This window comes from Ictalurus punctatus, chromosome 27 (genome assembly GCF_001660625.3).
Source record: "Ictalurus punctatus breed USDA103 chromosome 27, Coco_2.0, whole genome shotgun sequence".
NCBI lineage: Eukaryota > Metazoa > Chordata > Actinopteri > Siluriformes > Ictaluridae > Ictalurus > Ictalurus punctatus.
Genome location: NC_030442.2, coordinates 8946079 through 8968690, shown reverse-complemented (window position 1 = coordinate 8968690; position 22612 = coordinate 8946079). Strand labels below are relative to the sequence as shown.

At 38.2% G+C, this 22612-nt stretch overlaps 1 protein-coding gene across 1 annotated transcript; it reads left to right on the top strand.

Annotated features, from left to right (window-relative positions):
• Positions 1-1831: 1831 nt before the first annotated feature.
• On the top strand, positions 1832-22426 carry serinc4 (serine incorporator 4). Its single transcript, XM_017459242.3, has 12 exons — positions 1832-2107; positions 9730-9897; positions 10035-10213; positions 11878-11957; positions 14464-14557; positions 14970-15181; positions 16890-16985; positions 18558-18684; positions 18761-18833; positions 20433-20472; positions 20565-20718; positions 20839-22426. Exons 1-12 carry the CDS (start codon positions 2039-2041, stop codon positions 21047-21049), a joined length of 1503 nt encoding a protein of 500 aa, XP_017314731.1. The 5' UTR covers positions 1832-2038; the 3' UTR covers positions 21050-22426.
• The last annotated feature ends 186 nt before the right edge of the window (positions 22427-22612 follow it).

Genomic DNA, 22612 nt, shown 5'->3' with positions numbered 1-22612 from the left:
GACAGGAAATGATTTAGACTTGTGCATGTGCAGTATATTTTTCAGTAATGTAACTTGGATTTATAAATATTGCCTCATGACCTGAATGTGTTCTCATAGCATTGTTTTCTCTCTTTCAAATGATCTTTAGATAACATTAGCATGACACATCGTTTGGAAAACACTGGGCTGATTTTGAGCTTTAGATGCATAGATTAATAAATTCCTGATTCATGAAAACCTGCCCATCATATGTATGTGGATCTTTTATCATTGGTCTGTGTCGTTTTGGCACATTTTCAGTTCAGATTTGCTGTAATCTAGTTCAATCAGAAATTGTAAATGAAATATTTACTGCAGTGCTTTCAATTGTATGCTGAAAAACAGGCTTATCACAGGGTGGTTAGATTCCCCTTCTCTCAAAAGGCCCCCAATTATCAGCGAGGACCACTGGCCATCTGATGTTTTCATTGTGTGAGAGAGAATGGAGGCCTGTTGTGTGTATGACCTGTTTACTTTAACATACACTAATTGGTTTAGAGAAATTACTTGCAGTCTATCCAACCATGGATTAGTGGCCTTCAGTTAAACAGGGATTTTTGCTGCTATTTTGAAGAGAAATTGCAGTTTTGTCTACTTGGTGCTTTAGACATTCACGCCTACAAATTAAGACTATGAAAGGTAGAACTATTTTTGAGTTAATGAATAATTCAGTAAAATTCACAGTTAGGGGAAACCTATTCCTGTGTTGTAATGAGTTGCAAAGCAACAGCATCTCACATGATATCACACTAGTCAATGTTTGAGACAAGACTTGCTGGAACTGCCAGTGTTTCGGTCGCTTAATAAATCAGTGCTTTGTTATCTTCATAAATACTCCAGAAGATATGAAATATACGATACATATACAGCATATGATTATCTTCTGCATAAGAATCATGCAGTAATTACAGAGTTCATGATTATTATTATTTTTCCTCATGATTTCTATACATTTAGTTTAACTCAGTGCGTTACCATATACACTCCAGAAATGACATCTTAGCAAGTGGAAGTACCTTGAATATTGAATATAAGATTATGAAACTTATTTCAAGCCATTTGTACTCATTTCAAGCTTGAAATAGTCTCGTTCTATTGGCAGATAATGTGACGGATTTTAAGCATTTATTTCTCAAAAGAAGCAAAATGATCTGCCCATAAGAAAATATCAGGCAACAGACTGGTTTAATGATCTTATATTAGGTTTATTGTAATCTTATAATAATACATACTAGATAAATTTGACTCTAGTCAAGATATTTTTAGCAGTGTAACACTTAAGTCTGGTTCATTTTTCATGACGCTCATTTGCATAGACTGTAACTTTAAGAAGTTCTTTATGAATTCCCTCATTCTCGAGATATTCGAAGAACTTTCTACAGAGTAAAGTGAGTTCTCTGTCTGTATCTCATCCGCTCTGCCTTTCTGGGTCAAGGTCTAATGATTGGATTATGTATGTACAGTAGCTTCCATCTCAGCTCACAGAATAGGGAAACTCTGGGGGTCTCTTAAGTGGGAAAAGGAACTAAAAAGGCATCCCCATGACCACACTACAATTGCAGCATTGCACTTAATTGCATTATTTGCCATGAACCGATTTATGCTTCTGGACCAATCAGCCCATGCTGTGGTGCTGCCCGGGGGGAAGGGCGAGACAGATGGACTGATCCACGTAACAGTCCCCCCTCCTCTCTAATCTCTCCGGGTAACGAGAAGGCGGGCTATCGGCCAGCCAGCCAGCCTGGATCACTCGCTCTGTTGGCACTGTTCACTGCCATCAGCCAGTTCACAGGATACTGTTCATTTTGGGTTCACTACGCATAGAAGGATGAATGTGTACACAGCGGGGGATCTTCTGTGCCACGAGAACCACTGCTGACTCTTGGGAGAAGTTTGGGGAATCTTCTAGACCTTAAATCTTCTAGAGCTTAAATGATCCTATTTTCAAACATCACTAACTGGTTTTTGGAATTCTTTGATTAGGTTTTGTTGTAGAATTGATAAAACATTAGTAGCCATGTCGACTGCTCAGGTGATAACCCGCAAAGGTGTCTACAACTACTTCCTCAACATGGTTGCCTACCAGGTGAGAGAGATTTGAATGCACAGCTGATGAGATAGCTACAAGGCTGTTATAGAAGTTACATATGTCTTTTTTTAAGTTAGACACCTGAATAAATTCTCTTTTCTACATCCCAATCCACAAATGCATAGAGATTCTAATCAAACCACTAGTGCTGAATCTTGAGTAGTTCTTCACTAGTAGTTTTAACTTGTTAGAACGTACGTTAGTTTCTGAAGATTTTGCTGTATTTAAAGCAATGTTGTAAACAAAAGAAGATAAATAGCATCAAATCCAGCTTATCAACTCTGTTAATAGTCACTTTATGATGTATATTCTTTTTCAAGTATAGATTTTTTAGGGGCAGTTTGCTGCTCACAGTGTAGGAGTTGGATGAAAGTCATTTTAGTTTATAACCATAAAAAACAAAGGCAAGCGTAACAAGTGGATTTCATTTAACATGTTAATATGTTCGTGTTAATTTCATCCACCATGCAAAAGTGGTAAACCTTTGAAGATTGTACAGCTCATACACAACACATCAGATCTTGAGGTAGATGTGCTACAGCAGGAGAAGACCACATCGGGTCAGATTCCTGTCAGCCAAGAACACGACTATGCTTTATCTGGTATTTTTCCAATCATCAACTGTCCAGTTTTGATGAGCCTGTGCTCCTGACCTTGAGTGACAGGAGTGGAATCCGATATAGTCTTCTGCTGTTGTACCTCATACACTTCAAGGTTTGACATTTGTGCATCCCGACTCGCTCTTCTACATGCCATAGCTGTAAAGAGTAGTTAAAGGTTACTGTAAGACTTCCTGTCAGCTCGAACCAGTCTGGTCTCTGGCCACAGTCAGAGTCACTGATATCATTGAGATTGTTTTCCCCATACTGATGTTTGATGTGAACATTAACTGAAGCTCTTGACCGGTATCTGCATGAATTTATGCATTGCACTGCTGCCACATGACTGGCTGATTGGATAACTGCATAAATGAGCTAGTGTACAAGTGTTCCTAACAAAGTGGACAGTGAGTGTATATCTTCTCCAATGCATTTCAAAATTGTTACAAGTGCAAAAGTTTGCACTCCCCTATTTTTTACAAATTTATGTACAAAAATAAGTATTAAAGTTAAATAAGGTTCTGCGAAAAGACAACAATCCAAAACATACTGCCCAAACCATAAGAAGAAAATAAAAACCATTTTTAAAGAATTTCTTTTCATGACCCTCTGGTTCTACACATTTGGAGCAGACTGATAAGTGATATGGTAGAAGGATTGAATAAATATTGTCAAGGAATATGGTAACTTTTATTGTTTTGTGCGAATGGTATACAGATTTCTGTACTGAGCTATAGGTGTGGATGTTTTTTTGGGTGTGTTTGACTTATAATAGTCAAAGATATACTTCAGATATCATCAATATCAAAATTCATGCCAGAGATGCGTGTGGGTTCACATCTTTCACTGGAAACAACACATTAAACACATCTGTTTAAACTAAGTTTGGGAGGTGACGTGTGTTTAATGGGCCAATGTAAAAGCATTTGTTTTGCATTGACTGTCCTCACATAACTTGATGTTCAGTTGTATCTCTTCATGTGGACTCTATAGTGTTTCCATTCCGGTGTCTGAACCTGTTAACCTCGCATGGTTGCATTTTTGACTGGAAAAAAAAACTCGATACTGGTTTAATAGTTGAGGTAGACAGTAAATCCATATTTTCCATTACAGTGTGCACAGTTATTAATCATCCATGTATCAGATGAAGCCATCTTAGGTCATATTTGCAGTCAGACCTGGTCAGTTGGGAGGTGTAGTGAATTGTGTGCTTGTGGATGAAACAAAGGCGCTTTGTACAAAAAGTCAGAGTGAGTGATGAGGAACCTCTCTGAGGAACCTGGATATCTGTCCATTTCTTTTCTGTCAGTGGTAGATCTGTGTAATGATTCAAAGCATGTGCTTATGCTGATAAAGCAATTGTATATCATAATATGTCTTACAGGTCTTAAAAATATTGGCAACGGTTTGCACGGTTTGCATGCAATTAAGTTTAGGTATGGATTTTAGGTAAGATGAAAGTAAAATACACTTACCATCCACTCCTTGGATTTTCACACACAGCAGTCTCTAGAATTTACACAGAATGGTGCAAAAAAAACAAAAAAATAGTAAGTGGGTGGAAACGCCTTATTAATAAGGAAAATGGACTTGTTTTGATCTGCCATGAAGGATATAGTAAGTCATATAATTTTACAACTGTGATGAGCAGAAAAGCATCTCAGCATGCACAAAACATAGTACAATGGATGGGCTACAACAGCAGAAGACCACATTGTGTTCCACATACTGTAGACTTTATGTCAGCTCAAACCAGTCTGGTCATTCTCCTCTGATCTCATCAACAAGGTGTTTCAGCCCGCAGACCCTCCACACACATTTTTTTTTTTCCACACCATTCTCTGCAAACTCTAGAGACTGTTGTGTGTGAAAATCCCAGGAGATCAACATCCATGCCACGGTTAAAATCACAGAGATCACACTTTTTCCCCATTCTGATGTTTGATGTGAACATTAACTAAAGTTCTTGACTGGTGTCTGCATGATTTTACACAATTGCACTGCTGCCACATGATTGGCTGATTAGATAACTGCGTGAATGTACAGGTGTTCCTAATAAAATGGGCAGTCAGTGTAGGTAAAAAGGTAAATTGTGTTACAGTGACATCTGTAAATATTAGCAGAATGAGGACTTTTTTATTGCTGCTCATTTAGGTATGATGGATTAATGGTTTGAAGGTTAAATAATAATAAGGGTGCCCTGCGATGGATTGGCACCCTGTCCAGGGTGTACCCCGCCTTGTGCCCGATGCTCCCTGGGATAGGCTCCAGGTTCCCCGTGACCCTGAGAAGGAGTAAGCAGTAGAAGATGGATGGATGGATGGATGGATGGATAATAATAAGGGCCAATGGGAGAATTGATCTATCCGTGGGTATTGTTAGCTAACTGTGGATTAAATTTGGTGAAGAAATGTAGTGTTCTGGAAATACAGCATGCTTTGTGTCTATACGTCCATCATAGTGGAGATGATGTATAGACATAGGCATAACTAAGGCATGGCCAGTGCCAGCTTGACGCATGGCTACTCCAGTGAGACATTCACTGCAAAATTGCCTCTCTTGAAACAAGCGAGACAAAAGAGACACTTAAATTTAGTTACTCTAATGTGTACTTATGTAATAATTTGGTGCATTTTAAAGTGTACTAAAATCCATCCATCCATCTTCTATACCGCTTATTCTTCAGGGTCACGGGGAACCTGGAGCCTATCCCAGGGAGCATGGGACTCAAGGCGGGGTACACTCTGGACAGGGTGCCAATCCATCACAGGGCACAATCACATACACATTCACACACCCATTCATACACTACAGACACATTGGACAAGCCAATCAGCCACCCATGCACGTCTTTGGACTGGTGGAGGAAACCAGAGAACCCGGAAGAAACCCCCGCAGCACGGGGATAACATGCAGACTCTACACACACAGGGAAGCAACAGGAATCAAACCCCCAACCCTGGCGGTATGAGGCGAATGTGCTAACCACTAAGCCACTGCGTGCCCGCGTACCAAAATCAAGCAAATATTTATATAAATAAATAAATAAATAAATAAAAAATCTGCCAATGGGTTAAGCAAAATAGAATTCTTGAAAATAGCATAAATATCGTCATTAAAAACACTATTGGCTCTTAAAACTAGACAAAATGGCAAAATTTAAGCAAGTTTTTTTTTTATTATTAAAAGCAATGAAAAAGATAGACTTAATTATAATAAGTACTTTTAGTCTCTTGATTGAGGTGACACAATTTCTTCAGGGAAGAAACAGGGAAAAACTCTGCAAGATAGTGTCAGGGATTGTAGAAGGCAAAGAAGACAAAAGTGCACTTTTTTTATTGAATAAAGTGCAAAGCAAACAACCAAAACTGTGAAAACAAGAACCATAAACGTAACAGTGGACACACGGCAAAAACATGCAGACTCCGAGAGCAGCTGTAACACACACGATGACGCACAAACACGACAACAACAAAAGCTTGACAATTAGGTGCTGAAAAACTAGAACTTGTATAGGGGTGCTTGTTACAGGTACCACAGAACAGGTGTGCGTGATCAGTGCCATGTGACAAGGTGGGGCTGATGGGTAATGTAGTTCAGTTTGGATTTCAGCATAACCATGACACATAGCTACTTCACTGAAAAACTTTAAGTTGTGCAAGTGGTCTTACTCTTAAATATTTCTGGCTGTGAATATCTGAATAATAACACAATGACCACTAGAATATGATAATGAACTATGTTCAGTAGGGAAGACTCTCAATGAGTGTAATGTCATGCAGGACCAAGTAAATTTTGCTAGCTATCACAGAATGAAACTATTCCCTGCCTTCACTGACTACATTATTTTGAGGTATATATTCGTTATCTGACGGCACAGCATTAGATGTCTTCCGTCGCTTATTAGCTACTGTTAGCTAATGATATTGACTCCATAATGTTAACATACTTCATAAGATGTCGCCAGTGTTATGTTAGCTATGACTTTTTTTGTAACTTACTAGGCAACATGCTAAGGTTGCTTTGGTGTGTGTCTTTTATAACCAAATGATGATCCTACTCAGGCCATACACAGGTAGGGGGATAGGGGTAGCCACATTTAGTCATTTCTCTGGGTGTGGATTAGTATATTGTACCATCCTAATAAAGCCATTGGGTCTAACATGGCTACCTCAGTGTAAAAAGTCTGGCTATGCCTCTAGATACAAGACAATACAAGTAAATCCAAGTAGAATAAAAGATTTTGCTTGGCACTCAAAAATGAACTGGTTTCTTCAAAATCGCTCATCTGCTTCTATTTCTGCAGACATTTACCTCACTGTTTAGTCCATAGACCAAAACTCCCAAACCAACAATTAAACACACTGTTCGAGAAACTCCTAATGCCTTTGCTTAGCTGAAGCGGGGATTGATACACAAATTCATCGTTCATACGTTAATCAAGATGTTTGAGCAAATATTAAAGTTCTTTCAAATTCAAGAGGTAAGCAACATTGTGTGAAGAATTCAGGGGTAAAAATTTATTCTCCAATATCATTGAGATGATATAAATCTCTCGGCCCTAACATCTATCAACAGTATCACTCATACACGTCATACTCAAGTAACGCAAAATTCTGAGGATCATACAGAGCTGCACGTGACAGCCTCAGATAAATCTGTAATGGTGGCTTAGTGGCACAAATAGAAGTAAATCAAGCGATGTGCATTCTGGGCTTTTATTCACATTTAATTAATTCTATTGATTTTTTTTTTCTCAATCAATGGGACTGAATACAATGTTGATCCAGTCACAGTGACTAGAATGAATGCTTTTGATGTTGTATAATGGTCTATCATATATGCCATCATTTCTCTAATGATTGAAAGTACTGTATATTCATGTAGAAATCTGTACATTGTGTTTCTTGTGCTTAATCCCTATTGGTATATGCCGTAAGATTATCTATATGTTCAGGAATAGACAAATCAAATATGTGCATTTATTAATGAGGAAATGTGTGATCGCAAAGTGAATTGATGTAGCTTTAGTCCAAATAATACAGTTTGACCTCTGTGCAACCTACCAGTCTAGATCCGTTAGAAAAATCCAGATGCCCTGAGCTATATGGATTAATCCAAATCTGAGCAGCCCTACCCTCACTGTAAACTCACACACACACACACACACACACACACACACACACACACACACACACACACACAGAGTCACACACAGCTAAATGTAGGCTATAATCTATAGAACTATTCATATTCAACATCTTATCCTCCCAAAACATACATTATATAAATATATAAATATATTATATTGTAGCAAATTTCTCTTAGGTGTTGCTCTCCTCATACAGCAGACTACAAAAAGAACACAGAATGCCTCTTCAAATCTGTACAAGCACTCCAGGGTAGTTCAGTACAATGTGACTACACTGTAATCAATATACACAGTAGACCATAACGCCATCAAACATGACTACCCTTTCAGGTCAGCTAGGAAAGTTTTGATTTAACCTCTGAAAAAAAAAAGAGCTGTAGAATTCTTCATCCCAAATGATGGTACAACCATGAACCCAAATAGCTCTAAACATGTGGACTTGTATATTAAGATTCACCTGGGCCTGTATGCAGCTTTAGGGACTTTAGACACAGCATGTAGCAAATCACTCTATGCTCCACTTTGTATATGAAAAGTCAGAATACGCTAAGAGCACGGCTTTTTATACACAAAGGAAAATAATTTATTAAAAAGTATGAAAAAGTATTTTTAAAAAAATTCTATTTACTCACAAGGTAACCATAATGAGAGCAACACTACAAACAGCTATCACATGTCTAATGAAGTTTCCCACTTTATAAATTCCTATACTCCATTAAATGCTTGAATCTCATTGGTCAGCAGGTGTGGCTTAATTTTCTACATAATATTCCAGCACTTTGAGAAGCTGCTTTTAAAGGCGCTTAATAAAATAAAGTTTATTATTAGTAGTATTATTCTCTCACTGTAAGGCTCAGACAGTAGTTCCAGCTGTAACGTTTATATTAATGTTCTAGCTTCCATAGTAACAGCTTGTACAGTGACTTGCATGGCAGACATTTCACATAAACAGATTTCTAAAACTTGTGTAATTGTGGATATGATGACGTTTTATCTGAAGGAGTCTCCAGGGTCAGCGCTTTCTAACAGCCAATGGTTAAGCTATAGCTTTAAGTTTTCTGACAGGAGAATCATGCTTCTCAGTAACATGACAAGCTGTGGTTTTTTGGTTTTCTTTTGTTTTGTTTTAATAACTTTGATAGAGGAAAAAAAACAGAGGCAGGAGTGTGAATGACTGCTTAGTAGCTGCTTTAATAAAAGTACTGACAGGAATTAACTTGTTTCACCAATCTTATACGATTCATCCATCCATTTTTCCATACTGCTTATCCTACACAGGGTCACAGGGAGCTTGGAGCCTATCCCAGAGAACTCGGGGCACAAGTTGACAAGGAATACCCTGGACAGGGTGCCAACCTATCACCTATCGTAACCTATGTTATACTATAAATGAATAACCAGTACAACATGTTCTTTAATTAATTCAAATTGCATTTGTGTGTGAGTTGCTCTGCTTTTAAGAAGAATATACACTTCATAACATGCTATGCTATTATTAACTTCATTGTAACGTGATTATTTTCCTATAACAGCATGTCCCATCATGTTTTACTCCTTAGATAGATTATATGTCAAAAACACACAACATGTGACCAGAAAACCTTTCATGCATAATTTATATATAATATAAACATTTCTAAGGGGGTGATGAAGTTGGGAACACTCAAGAGTGTCTTTGAATAACTTCATCTCTATTAACAAGTCCTGTTTCTATTTTGTACTGTTTGAAAAGACTCATACAACAATGCTCCCAATGCTACAAACATCAATCAGGAAAAGGAAGTCAGACATGTCCTTCAGAACACGATCGTCCTCTATTAATTCTATAAACGTCTGTGGAAAGTCATTTTTGTCTCTCTTCCCTACAGATATGCTGCTGCTGTGGTCCTGCTCCATGCTCGCTATGCTGCTCCTTCTGTCCACCCATCAAATCCTCCACAAGCACCCGTTTAATGTACACTCTTTTCCACATCCTGGCCTGCACCGTGTCATGCCTCATGCTGTCTCGTACTGTCTCTGAGGCTGTGAGAGAGAATGTGAGTAGTTTTATATCCCCTTCAGGCTGGTATTAGTATGCTGTAGGCACAGCCTAAAGACATTCAGTCATGGGTGCACACAACAGGACAACACAGAAACTTCATTTCATATAGCTGCTATTGTTTATCCACTTTAGGTGCCTTTCTTTAATGTGGTTTGTGATGAGGCCCATGGCGGAGGAAACTGTGAGATGTTGGTCGGATACTCTGCAGTCTACAGGGTCTCCTTCGGCACAGCCTGCTTCTACCTGATGATGGCCCTTCTTCTCGTGGATGTGAAGTCCAGCCAGGATGTCAGAGCTCTCATCCACAATGGGTCAGTAACACTACAGATCAATCAGAAGGAATTGCTTCACTGATCGCAGAGGCTTTGTCTTGTTTATTAACAGTACCAGTAATACAGTAGACAAAACAAGTGCACCAGTAACACACACACAAAATCACAGTACCAGTAACACACACACACACACACACACACACACACACACACACACACACACACACACTTTTCTATTAATCTTTATCATTCAAAGAATTATTTTGTAATGAAATTCTGGGCTGACTTTTTTTTTCCATTAACATGGTGTAACTTCCTGTATTACCCATAATGCCATTTGACTAATTGCTGATAGTGGTGCAGTGGGATTTACCCTATCTAACGAGAGCGATGCAGCAGCGCTTTAGTCATTTAGTCTGTCTAGTTCTCTCTTCTCTTCATCTGCACACTCTGCCTTGCTGAAAAAAATCCCACAAAACAATAAAAACCCTCATAGAATTTGTAATGGTTTTAATGGTTATAATGGGAATTGTATTGTTTTTAATGGAAACTGTAATGGTCCCTGTGGGTCTCTACTGGTAATTTGTTACCTTCTATTGGTAGCATGTTAAGTCTAGTGTATACTATTAAGGACCAATAATGGTAATGGTTTTAATGGTTTATCTGATGGTTTGTAATGGTATTTGTAGTGGAAACCATTAGAATTTCTGTGATGGTTTCTATTGTTAGTTTTTGTTCCAGCGGGGTGCTCCAAAGCTTCAACTTTCATGCTAATATTTCGTCATTTTGTAGATCGCTAACTAGCTGACCAGATTCTCCACCCCAACTTAGCGCAACTCTGTCGTATAGCTGCATGGTGAGTGAGAAAATAAGTTCTTGCTCTTTTTTTTAGGAGCTAACAGCAAAACCTGTCCGTTATCCTTTATGTCTGTCGATTGCTCGTTTTTATCCTATTAAATGCTATTTTAACTGTGTTTGCAATGTCACGCTGTGACAGAGTGCCACTCAAACCCTAACATCTCACAGGAATAATGAAAATACAGCACCAACCAACACATTAGCACAAGAATCACTAAGCTCCTCACAAATATTTCACTAGAAACACATTAAATGTGTTTCAAGGTGGAGGTTTCCTTTAAGACAGAATACATCCACTGGAACTGATATATAATATATACACTTTGTACTGTATCCCCAAAACATAATGCATTGAAGTAATTAAACTCATATATATTGTTTGGTTCAAAATAATTTCCTCATACGTTTCAGTTGTTAATCAAAGCAATAGCCTATTCTTTATCAAACTTGTCTAGCTTTAAAATAAAAATATCTAAGACACACACGATTCCGGCTCAGTTGCATGTTCATGTCTCTACTATATTATATCCAATGTCATATTTAGCATATTCAGTCTGTTTGGCATCACACTTGATTCCAATTATTTTCTTTCTTTCTTTTTCAATTGTACTATGGCACAGGATCTGAAGAAAGGACTTCCCAGGATTAGGCTCTTAGTTCGTGTAACAGGGCCACAGCATGTGATCAGCACTAAAGCTCTTACATATCAGGACAGAGCACAGACACAGAGACAAAGCTCATCATGAGCTAGAAAATACTTTACACTCACTCTGCCCATCTGTGCACTATTTACAGTTTTACATGTGTGTAATAAAACAGTTCACTTTCTCCTGTGCTTTTACCAGATTCTGGTTCTTGAAGTTCATTTTGCTGCTTGGGATGGTCGCAGCTGCCTTCTTCATCCCCACTGATTCTTTCCTACACGGTGAGTCATGCTCAATGGCAAAACTATGGAGAATGAAAAAAGAATCCAGGGATATGCATTATATGGCTGAGACAGGCGTCAGAGAGCACACTTCTGAGGCCACTGTTCCAACAATGCACACTTGCAGAAGTGTGTCCCCTATTCATAACACAGAATTTTTTAAAGGCCTTCTTTAAGATATGGGGCAGAAGTTTTAAAAGTGTCTGCATTAATTAAAACATTTTTAAATTAAAAATAAAAGCCTTACCATATGAGACCATAACACACCCCAACCTCTAGTTTCTTATATTATACACTTCTCTCTGGCTGCAGTGATGTGTTTTTTTTTTTGTTTGTTTGTTTTTTGTCAGTAAGACAAAAAGAGTCAACTTATCAGCAAGTATATGTGCTTCAGTGAGGTTTATCAAATAAATAACCCAGTCGTGCAGGGTAAAGTAGCTTGGTAATATTTGCAGAGAAATTTGCCTAATATTAGAGCTTCTTGTTTAAAGGTTTAAACGTTTAAAGGAAAGGTTTATATGTGTACATACTCCTGAATTTCTTGTTGAAATCTGTGCATTATTGTTTATGCATGTAGGTTTGAAATGATCCTCTGTTTTTGCCAGCTGCCTTTCGGATTACTTCTCGGTATTAGTTGAAGTTCTTTTTTTTCTTTTTGTGGCGTGAAATTTGTTTGTGATCCATTTTGTTACTGATTTCTCTACAGCATGTATATGAGCCACAATTCTTTCAGCTCATGAATTTGTGCAATATTCTCTAACGCATATCTGCATTTTGCAGGAGAATACATTTACATTTCTATTGACAACTGTTTGTTTTACAGTAAAGAGAGGGTAGAGATCAGGATGCAGCCAAACATTGCTTCACATGTGTGACACATTACTGTGTGTGAAACAATGTCATCAGCTGATTAGATTTCTAATATGTATATCTATGAACAGATTTTACTCACTGCATGAAAAATCTATATCATGTTCATGCTTACAAAATGTAAAGTGCAGCTGAAGAAGAAAATCCCTCCATGTGGTGATTTGTGATATTTGTGACAAGTTTTTGTTAATATTTTGTATAAGTTAGGGGTAAACTAATTACCTCAAATTTTTTAAGTCGATGAATCAATTTCTTTAAGCCAAATACACTTAAATATAACAAAAATTGAACTCAAACTTGTTGTATTTAAGTGTATTTGACTTGATTTGAATTGATTCATCAACTTAAAAATTTTGAGGTAATTAGTTTCCTCATTTTTTGAGTTAAATGAACTTATCCAGTTTTACAGTGTAGTTTTATATTGCAATAAAAGGCTTTATAATATTGAAGTGTTTCATATTCAATCATATTTAAATTCCACTGTTTATGTTGGTGGACTATATGCAGAAGATATATGGAGTTTTCAGTGTGTACATACAATACATACTAACGCTTCACTGGATGTAAATGAATACACTTCTCATCCAGGTGGCACTGTTGGCCCACAGATTTTTTTCACACCCTGTTTTTACAGCCAAAAGGCACCGTGAGGATTTCTGTCTGCACTTAATGAATCTAGTGTGGTTTGAATCAGTTTTCTGCAGAGAGTACATGTTATTCATGGAGAACTGCTATACTTTAGAGAAATGAGATGCTTGGTATTTTACCTGCCAACTGAAACAGATCTGCCAGCATACCTCATTACCTCATCAGCTCATCAGCTCATTAGCTCATTAGTAAGCCTCATCATGAGATGAATCAGGTCTACTAATAGCAGAGAAAACGAAGAAGTAGAGTGGTGGTGAACAGGAACTGGAATGAAGCTTTCAGGTTTTATTTGAGTTTATTTACATTATATTTACTATTGAGTTCTTATAGTTATTAGCCAGTTTGACTGGTCACTTGAATTGAATGGATTTAATTCAAACCTCAGTAACACAAAAACAAATATAGATGTAAATAAGTTGGAAAATGTGGGGTTTTTTTGGTCAAATTTCAGATACAGTGGGGGAAATAAGTATTCACCGGACTTAAATGCAACTGAACAAGATTTAAAGACGATATGTTTAGAAGAACGGGCCAAAATCACACCTGAATACTGCGGCCCATTCATTTCTTCATACAGGAAGTGTCTTGAAGCTGTCCTTACAAACAAAGGCTTCTCCACTAAGTATTAAATCAATTTCAGTTAGTGTGTTCAATACTTTTTTCCTGTGTTATTTCTCTTTATTACACACATAACTTCATTTATGGACTTTAATGTTGTGAATTCTATATATTTCTGGATTTCTTGAATCAGTACTGATGTCTGGTGAAAATTTCACCAATACTTATTTCCCCCACTGTATAGTGAAAAGTCAGTGTGTGTGTGTGTGTGTGTGTGTGTGTATATGTGTGTGTGTGTGTGTATATATATATATATATATATATATATATATATATATATATATATATATATATATATATATATATATAAAAGCTAAAAAGTATTTTTCACTATGTATTACTTGTTGTATTTTTCCTTGTTCTATCTTAGCCTGGCACTATGTCGGAGTGGTGGGAGGTTTTTCCTTCATCCTCATTCAGCTCATCCTCATCACTGCTTTCGCTCACACTTGGAATAAGAACTGGTGAGTGCAGGGCAGTGGGTTCGTGCAGCCAGCACTCATTCAGACTTCTCTCTGTTTCTGTCTCTCTCTCTCTCTCTCTCTCTCTCTCTCTCTCTCTCCCCTTCTCTTTCTTTTTTTTCTACACATCTATACAAAACCTACACACACTCATACTCACTCATCCTCTGGCTTGCTGTTTCATACACAGCTTTGCCCCAGATGTCTGTGGGATCTAACATGCAGCATGAGGCATCACTTACTCAACATAGCAGACATGACAGGACTGTAGCTACAGAAAAAACAGAAATGCACCACTGCAGAAAATGGCATGAGTCCAAGAAAAACACACAGTAGTACAAGCACTCCCCTGACTGTGTTAACATCCGGAATAGAGTCAAACTCACTACTCTTATGTCTCACGGTTCTTCCTCAGGTTAACTGGCGCGGCTGAAGATAAGAAGTGGTATGTGGCAGTCATGTGTGCCACCTTCTTTTTCTACACTGTCGCCACTGCTGCCTTTACCTTCATGTACAAGTACTACACACATCCGGCTGCGTGCCGACTCAACAAAGCTCTGCTGTTTACCAACCTGGGTCTGTGCACAGTCATGTCCTTCATCGCGGTCACCCCCTGCGTCCAGCAAAGTCAGTTACAGCAAATCTACATACAGTCTATTAATACGTATTAAGTCAGGGTTAATGGACTTGTGTTCATTCTTGTACAAGGTACATTTTGACAAAATGCCTTAAAGAATCTAACACCAATCACCTTGACTTTTTTACCCTACAATACAGAACAACCCTCTTACCCTAAGTGCAGTAATCTCAAAGACAAAATCCTCAAGATTGTTTTTGTCCTGTTTTCTTACTGTTGCTTAATGCTTATCTGGGGGAAATGCTAACTAGCTAACCAAACTCCTATAATAATAATAAAAGGGTCAAGTTGTCACATTTTTTTGTCTTGTTACTGATCCTTAATCTTACAAAACAATCAGTTAATCAACAGTAAATATCTTTCAGTACAGCTGTCGACATTTGACATGGACACGCAGCGTGGACTTGTGCCTATGTTAATATTTAATAATTATATAGAGTAAGCTTGGGGGGCACTGTGGCTTCGTGGTTAGCACGTTTGCCTCACACCTCTGGGGTGAGGGGTTCGATTTCCACCTCCGTGTGTGTGCCCGGAGCTTGCATGTTCACCCCATACTTCAGGGGTTTCCTCCAGGTACTCCAGTTTCCTCCTCAATCCAAAGACATGCATTGTAGGCTGATTGGCATCTCTGAATTTTGAGTGTGTGTGCAATTGTGCCCTGTGATGGGTTGGCACCCTGTCCAGGGTGTTCCCCATTTTGTGCCCCTGAGTCCCCTAGGATAGGCTCCAGGTTCCCCGTGACCCTGTGTTGGTTAAGCAGTATAGAAAGTGGATGGATGGTTGGATAAATTAAGTTTATACATTCAGCTGGTTGGTAGTAAATTCAAACATTTGTGTACTTAAATAGTCAATAAAATTGAGCTAAAAACGTTTGATCATTTATGCTGAATGTGGAGCTGACTGTCCACTGACTACAAATTATGGGCAATTGTAGCAGTGCACTGGTTTACAGTACAGTAGCAGAAAATGCAATGTACTATTTTAGATGAACACACAATTGTAAGTTGCTTTGGATAAAGGCATCACCCAAACAAGCAAATGCAAATGTAGTAGATTATATACAGAGATATACTGTAAAATATTTTACCGTGCTTTACCCATAAATGTAGGGTGTTTCTAATGAAATTCTGGCTTAGCGAAGTTGGCAGCTCCGTATTCATATATAACTCCAAAACCACCATGAATTCATCACTGAAGACCTGTAAACAAACATAGAGGGACGGAGTGAGTTGCTGAAGACATTTCCAGTAACTTGTAAACCCAATGCAAATTAATCAGAGTGGAGACACCAAAGTACTCAGTCAAAGTACTTCACTACAGCTAGACATTTAAAATGAGCAGGGCTTGACCAGAGTTTCCCAAAAGCATTGCAAAGTTAAGATCATCTTAAGTGGGAGAGAGAGAGAGTGTTAAACATGATGCTCGCTCTAGCATTTAACCATGATCTTTGTGCTGCCGTGCTTTTCAGATACTCGACCCTTGGCGTTTGAAAACCTATGTAGACAATCTACATAAAATGAAACTGGTGACAAAGACAAATATGTTGACTGTGTTAATCAATTGCAACTGAGACTCGCACAACTATATTGACAGACTATATTAACAACTATATTGACATACAATGAGTTTATTTTGTTTAAGGTATTTGAAGATATTTGTAGGTAGTAACTGTTACTTTGGCCTCTTCCTTGTGTTCAGAACAGCCACGCTCAGGACTGTTGCAGGCCTCCATCATCAGCTGCTACGTCATGTACCTGACCTTCTCCGCCCTGTCCAGCCGTCCACCTGAGAAAGGTGCAGCAAATACACACGCACCAAACACGGCAAGCAAAATCTATCCCCCAACAACATGATGTATCATTTATAGCATAGTTCATTTTAAGGGATTCTTAAAGGATTCTACGTCCATTTTTTTCATGTGTATCCACCAATCCCTTTCCATACTTCATCGGAACTCATATCACCTTCCTAAAGCACTGAATGACATTTCATTAACACAGTAATGCATGATGGGGGTACTGTGCCAGTGTGTGCCATTAGGAAACGTGTTACAGGAGTGGAAGTACAGTCTGTCTCAGCCTGTCATGGGTGAAATGAGGGCTTGTTGACAGTGAATGTAAGAAGTAAAGGGATAAGCAACGGTCAATCATTTGAACACTCGGGAGCTGTAAAGGGCGTCTCTGAGATGTTCTGAGGTGATCACACTGTCCCACTAAGCATGAATGAACATAGAAGTCTAAGCCATTATCTTACCTGATTCTCTGAGCTACAGTGCCCTCCACTAATATTGGCACCCTTGGTAAATATGAGCAAAGAAGGCTGTGAAAATTGCCTTTATTTTTTAACCTTTTGATCCTTTTGTTCAAAAGATTCACAAAATACTCTGCTCTCATGGATATCAAACCATAGAAACAAAACACACACACACCCACACACACACATATTATATATATATATATATATATATATATATATATATATATATATATATATATATATATATATATATATATATATATATATATATATATATATATAATATTTTAATCTTTATCAGTCATGATCAGTCTGTGACAAAGATTATAATAGTGCATTCAAAAACTACAAAAACTTGGATGATCAGGAAATGGAAGCCTTCAAGTCATAATCACGTGTTTTAGTTCAGTGTTTCAGTTGACTAATCTTAGATATATAAGAAAAGTATTAGAAAATAAAGACACTAGATATTAGAAGTAAATATGCTGACGACCTGGTATTAGTCTGGAGTCTGTTGAGGCATCAGACTATATCATTACGACATTGTGTGTAAAATATGCTTATAAGTTGTCTCCAGGCAGTATGGGTTAAGCTTTGACATGTTTGATGAATATGCACAGTCAGCTTGCTATAAAACATAAAACAGCTTTTCAACACACACAAACTCTTTTGCAATAACGAAGCTTTTTACAACCTCTTTAATAACAACTAGCTCAGGACTTGTACAATTGGGTGGTGCTCAATGTCCTCAGTCTATAGCAATCTATAGCAAACTGGAGCTTTAATCTCATCTGAGAAGAATGGTGGCTTAGTGGTTAACACGTTCGCCTCACACCTCCAGGGTTGGGGGTTCGATTAACTGTGTGTGTGGAGTTTGCATGTTCTCCCCGTGCTGCGGGGGTTTCCTCCGGGTACTCCGGTTTCCTCCCCAGTCCAAAGACATGCACTGTAGGCTGATTGGCATTTCCAAAGTGTATGAATGGGTGTATGAGTCACTGCGCCCGGGGGCCATCTTCAGTCGTCTTGCCACTGGAGGCAGAAATGGAAACTTTGGTCTTTGTCGAAATTGACAAAGACCTGTGTGTGTGTGTGTGTGTGTGTGTTTTTCAGTGGAGTACCAGGGTGTCAACGTGACCGCTTGCTACCCTAACATTGGCAGAAACGAGATTCAGAACGAAGGAAATGCTGTTGCTATCATCGGAGCTGCCATTATGTACTGCTGTGTGCTGTTTGCATGGTGAGTATTTTCAAATATCCTGATCAATGTACTCAAGTGTGTTTCCATTTCATTAACAACTAATGTTCCCCTACAGTAATGAGGCTTCTTACTTGGCTGAAGTGTTTGGACCGTTCTGGATGATTAAAGTTTATCGATATGAGTTCCAGGTGAGTTGCACCTCCCATTTAGCCTTGGCACCTCGATAGGTCTCAGTGATTTTATACCATTAGCAACAATAGCACTACATGCAGCTTTAAAATAGGATTTTTAAAAAAAGTTAGGTCACAAACTTTCAAGTGCTTCTGTGAGCAGATTAAATGCGAGGATTTAACACCTGGTTATGGTAAATTTAATATCCATGGTCCATATCTCTCAGCGTTCATTCACTAAAACTTATAAGGAGTTGTAAGTATTATAAAAAAGAAAGAACAAGGACATTATCTGGAGTAATGATGGAACAGAATTGAACAGGTAGAGTTCTAACCAGTTACAAATAAATGCAGATACAAGTACACTGCAAGTGATGACATCTTATCAAATGGAAATACCTTTATTATAGTCAAACGTATCTAGTATTTCCTGTTATAAGATTACAGTTAACTGAATATAAGATTATGAAATCTATTTCAAGCCATTTGTACTATTGTTCTATCTTGTTCTATTGGCAGATAGTTTGACTAATTTTAAGCACTTATTCTAAAAAAAAAAAAAAAAAAAAAAAAAAAAAAAAAAAAAAAAAAAAAAAAAGGAAAATGATCTGCCAATAGAATAAGAAAACGACAAGCTTGAAATGAGTAATAATGTCCAGAAATAGGTTTAATGATTTTATATTTGTTTTATTATAATCTTATAATGAGAAATACAAGATAAATGTAACTATATTCAAGATATTTTCACTTGCTAAGATTACTTTTTTGCAGTGTAGGAAGTATGCTATAGTTGTTTGTTTGTTTTTGCTTGGCTTTTTTGCCAGAAAGGTTCTCAGGGGATCATCTTGAGACTAGAGATATGCTGCTAAGAGATATAAGAGCACAACAAAAAACTTGCAAGAGCAGGAGCTTTATGCTTTAATGCAGGCGCGATGGAGCTCAAATAAAGACCTGGCTCTTCAGGGTCACAGCAGTTTGTTTTCAACTAGTTTGTTTATAATTTGGGAAATACAGCCAACTATCATGAGCATGTGCAAACACAAGTAATAAGTGTACAAGTGAGATTAAAAACATTAAAAACGTCTTGAGTGACGTAGCTGAGGATGAGCAGCTGTCAGAGTCAGAATTCACATGCTGTCAGTGCAGGTATTTCTTCCTCCGGGGTTTTTCCAGTTTGTTCCAGTGTGGAGTATAGTGGTAGGGTTTATTTTTAATGAAGACAAATTCAGATAGAGATATTTGAAGCACCAAATACATAAGGATACGGATAGTGTCGTTGTGTTCTACCTCTGATTTGGCGTAAAAGAGTGGTCAATTTTACACCATGGTTTATGGTTTTTGTACTGCATTAAACAGTTACCTGTTTAATAGCTAGAACTTGTTCAGCATTTCTGTATACTGTGGTCAAACTGTCTTGATACTCACCATCTTGTTTATCAAAATAATTGCTCTGTACCTTGGAGTATGTACCACACACTTACCTGGTTAATATGTTCAACATGTTCTCATCTCTAGTATCTCATTCTTGACAGATTGTGAACTTTTTTTTTCACCCACAACCCTATAATATTACAGTTGCAAAATATGAGTTGTAATAATTTGTGTCTGAATTTACAGAAAGCCACGTGTTGTTTCTGCTGCCCCGAACAAGAGGAGGGTAAGAACAGAACTGAACCTCACACGTCACTGTCACTACTTGATAATAAAATAGAGGTCCTTTAATTACTCTGGGCCAATTTGTTCTTTCAGCAAAGGAAGAGTTTGTAATTGATGACGAGAGCAAAGGATGCCAGAAGGTGATCCATAACGAGAGTCACCGTGTGGCCTACAGCTACTTCTTCTTCCATTTTGTCTTCTTCCTAGCTTCCCTGTACGTCATGATGACCCTCACCAATTGGTTCAGGTCAGTTGAAAAGAGCTTAACATCAGTGATCTGGATTAGAGAGGGAAGGAGTTTATTTGTTTATAGACCTGAATGAAAGTTAACCTACTAGAGCTATTTACTTTACACCTCCTCCTGTAGCTATGAGACAGCAGTGTTGGAGACCACTTTCACCCATGGCAGCTACTCCACCTTCTATGTGAAGCTCTCCTCATGCTGGGCCTGCGTCCTGCTCTACCTGTGGCTCCTCTTGGGTCCACTGTGCCGCTGCCGTACCGATCCCAAACAGCCACAGCGCTCACGGATCAAAAGACGAATGGTTTCCCAGTGCCACGTGAGCGTCAGTGTGTGACCTTTTCTCCGATCCCACGGTGTCACAGGGTGCAGCTGAGAAAGGGCCCTTATCTTATCAAGAAATGGGCGAGTCCAGGAATTTGAGCACCGAGGAAGAGATTTTACTACAAGCATTCTTGATGCTTCAAAAGTACAGCTGGACTCCAAAAAGCATAAAGATGAGGTTGGAACAATCTATATGTTTACTATTACGACGACCGAGCTGTCGCCGATATTGCCAAAAGGATTACAAAGGTGAACAAGATACCTGTCCCTTTTTCAGATAGAAATAATGTCAGCTTTAGACACCTCCTCTAGCGGACTGCTGCTTGAGAGATTAGATCAGACGATAGCTGGATTAGATCTGTTTAAAATAACTATGTGTAGTTTTATTTAAAAAATGTCAATAACTATTTATGTGAATTATGAGCTGTCCTGTTACTTGTTATTACTGTTGCTCAGTGATCTGTTGCTGGGACAGCCATAAGGCAGCCATATGCTGCAGGGGATGGGTCCATCCGGTTCCTGGCTGTAGTGTGAATGAAAGCTTTGAACTATAATAACTTAATTAGACCAACCTAACCCTAATTACAAGCTTTAATTTGGAGTATTTTATGCCACTGTCATGGAAAAAACAAGCTATTTTTGTAAATATATTTCTAACAAACCACACATAATAAGCTGTTTCTGTGCAGTTATTCATGGAAAAAAGTGAAGGGGAAGTGGCTTTATAGAAAAAAATAGTCCTTGTAAAGTGCTTAAGATGTAATTTGCATGTGTAGCACCTCTGAATAATTTTCCAAATATGTTTGCTCTCTCTCTAAATGTTTTTTTTTTTTTTTTTGCATGAAAACACATGCCATGTGCCACAGATACTAAGATTCTATTTTACTAAGAGTTTCAGTCCAGCTCCATTAAATGTCCTTAAAAAGGAGGCAATATGTTTTGCTGTAGTTGTTTTATGCAACGCCTCTATATTTGATCCAGATGACCATGGTAGTCATGAAATAATCCTGCTAGGTACATCCATGATACAGATTTGTGCCAAATTCAGGTCAGGCTGTTGATGGCACTCAATATTCTTGTCAGCAGCTGTATGTAACAACCCACTTTCCTTCCAAGGTACGAATGAAGATGTGGACAAACATCATGAGATGTTTTAACATTACTTCAGACCTGGGAGGTGGTCATAAAATATGGAGATTTCATGCCAGCTAGAGTCTGTCATGCTTTTCATTTGTGACATGAAGGCAACATGCCACACAATAAAAAACAGAAAAACAAGACCCCTATTGTGCTGCTCTTACAATGATTTATCTCTTCAGTCAAAAACAATCAGCAAGGGGTTGTTTTTTTTTTGTTTTGTTTTTTTAAGAACCATATTGAAAGCATAATTCTGAATTCCATCCATCTTCTGTACAGCTTATCCTACACAGGGTCGTGGGATCCTATCCCTGGGGTCTCGGTGCACAGGGCAGGGGACGCACTGTATGGGGTGCCAACAATTTAGACATGCCAATCAGCCTATAGCCTGAAGCATGGTGAGAACATACGAACTCCGCAAACACAGGGCGGAGGTGGG

Coding starts and splice junctions, on each gene's coding strand:
- serinc4 (XM_017459242.3), top strand. CDS start 2,039: ATGTCGACTGCTCAGGTGATAACCCGCAAAGGTGTCTACAACTACTTC. Junction 10,214..11,877: donor AGAGCTCTCATCCACAATGG/GTCAGTAACACT, acceptor TGCTTTTACCAG/ATTCTGGTTCTTGAAGTTCA. Junction 18,685..18,760: donor TGCTGTGTGCTGTTTGCATG/GTGAGTATTTTC, acceptor GTTCCCCTACAG/TAATGAGGCTTCTTACTTGG.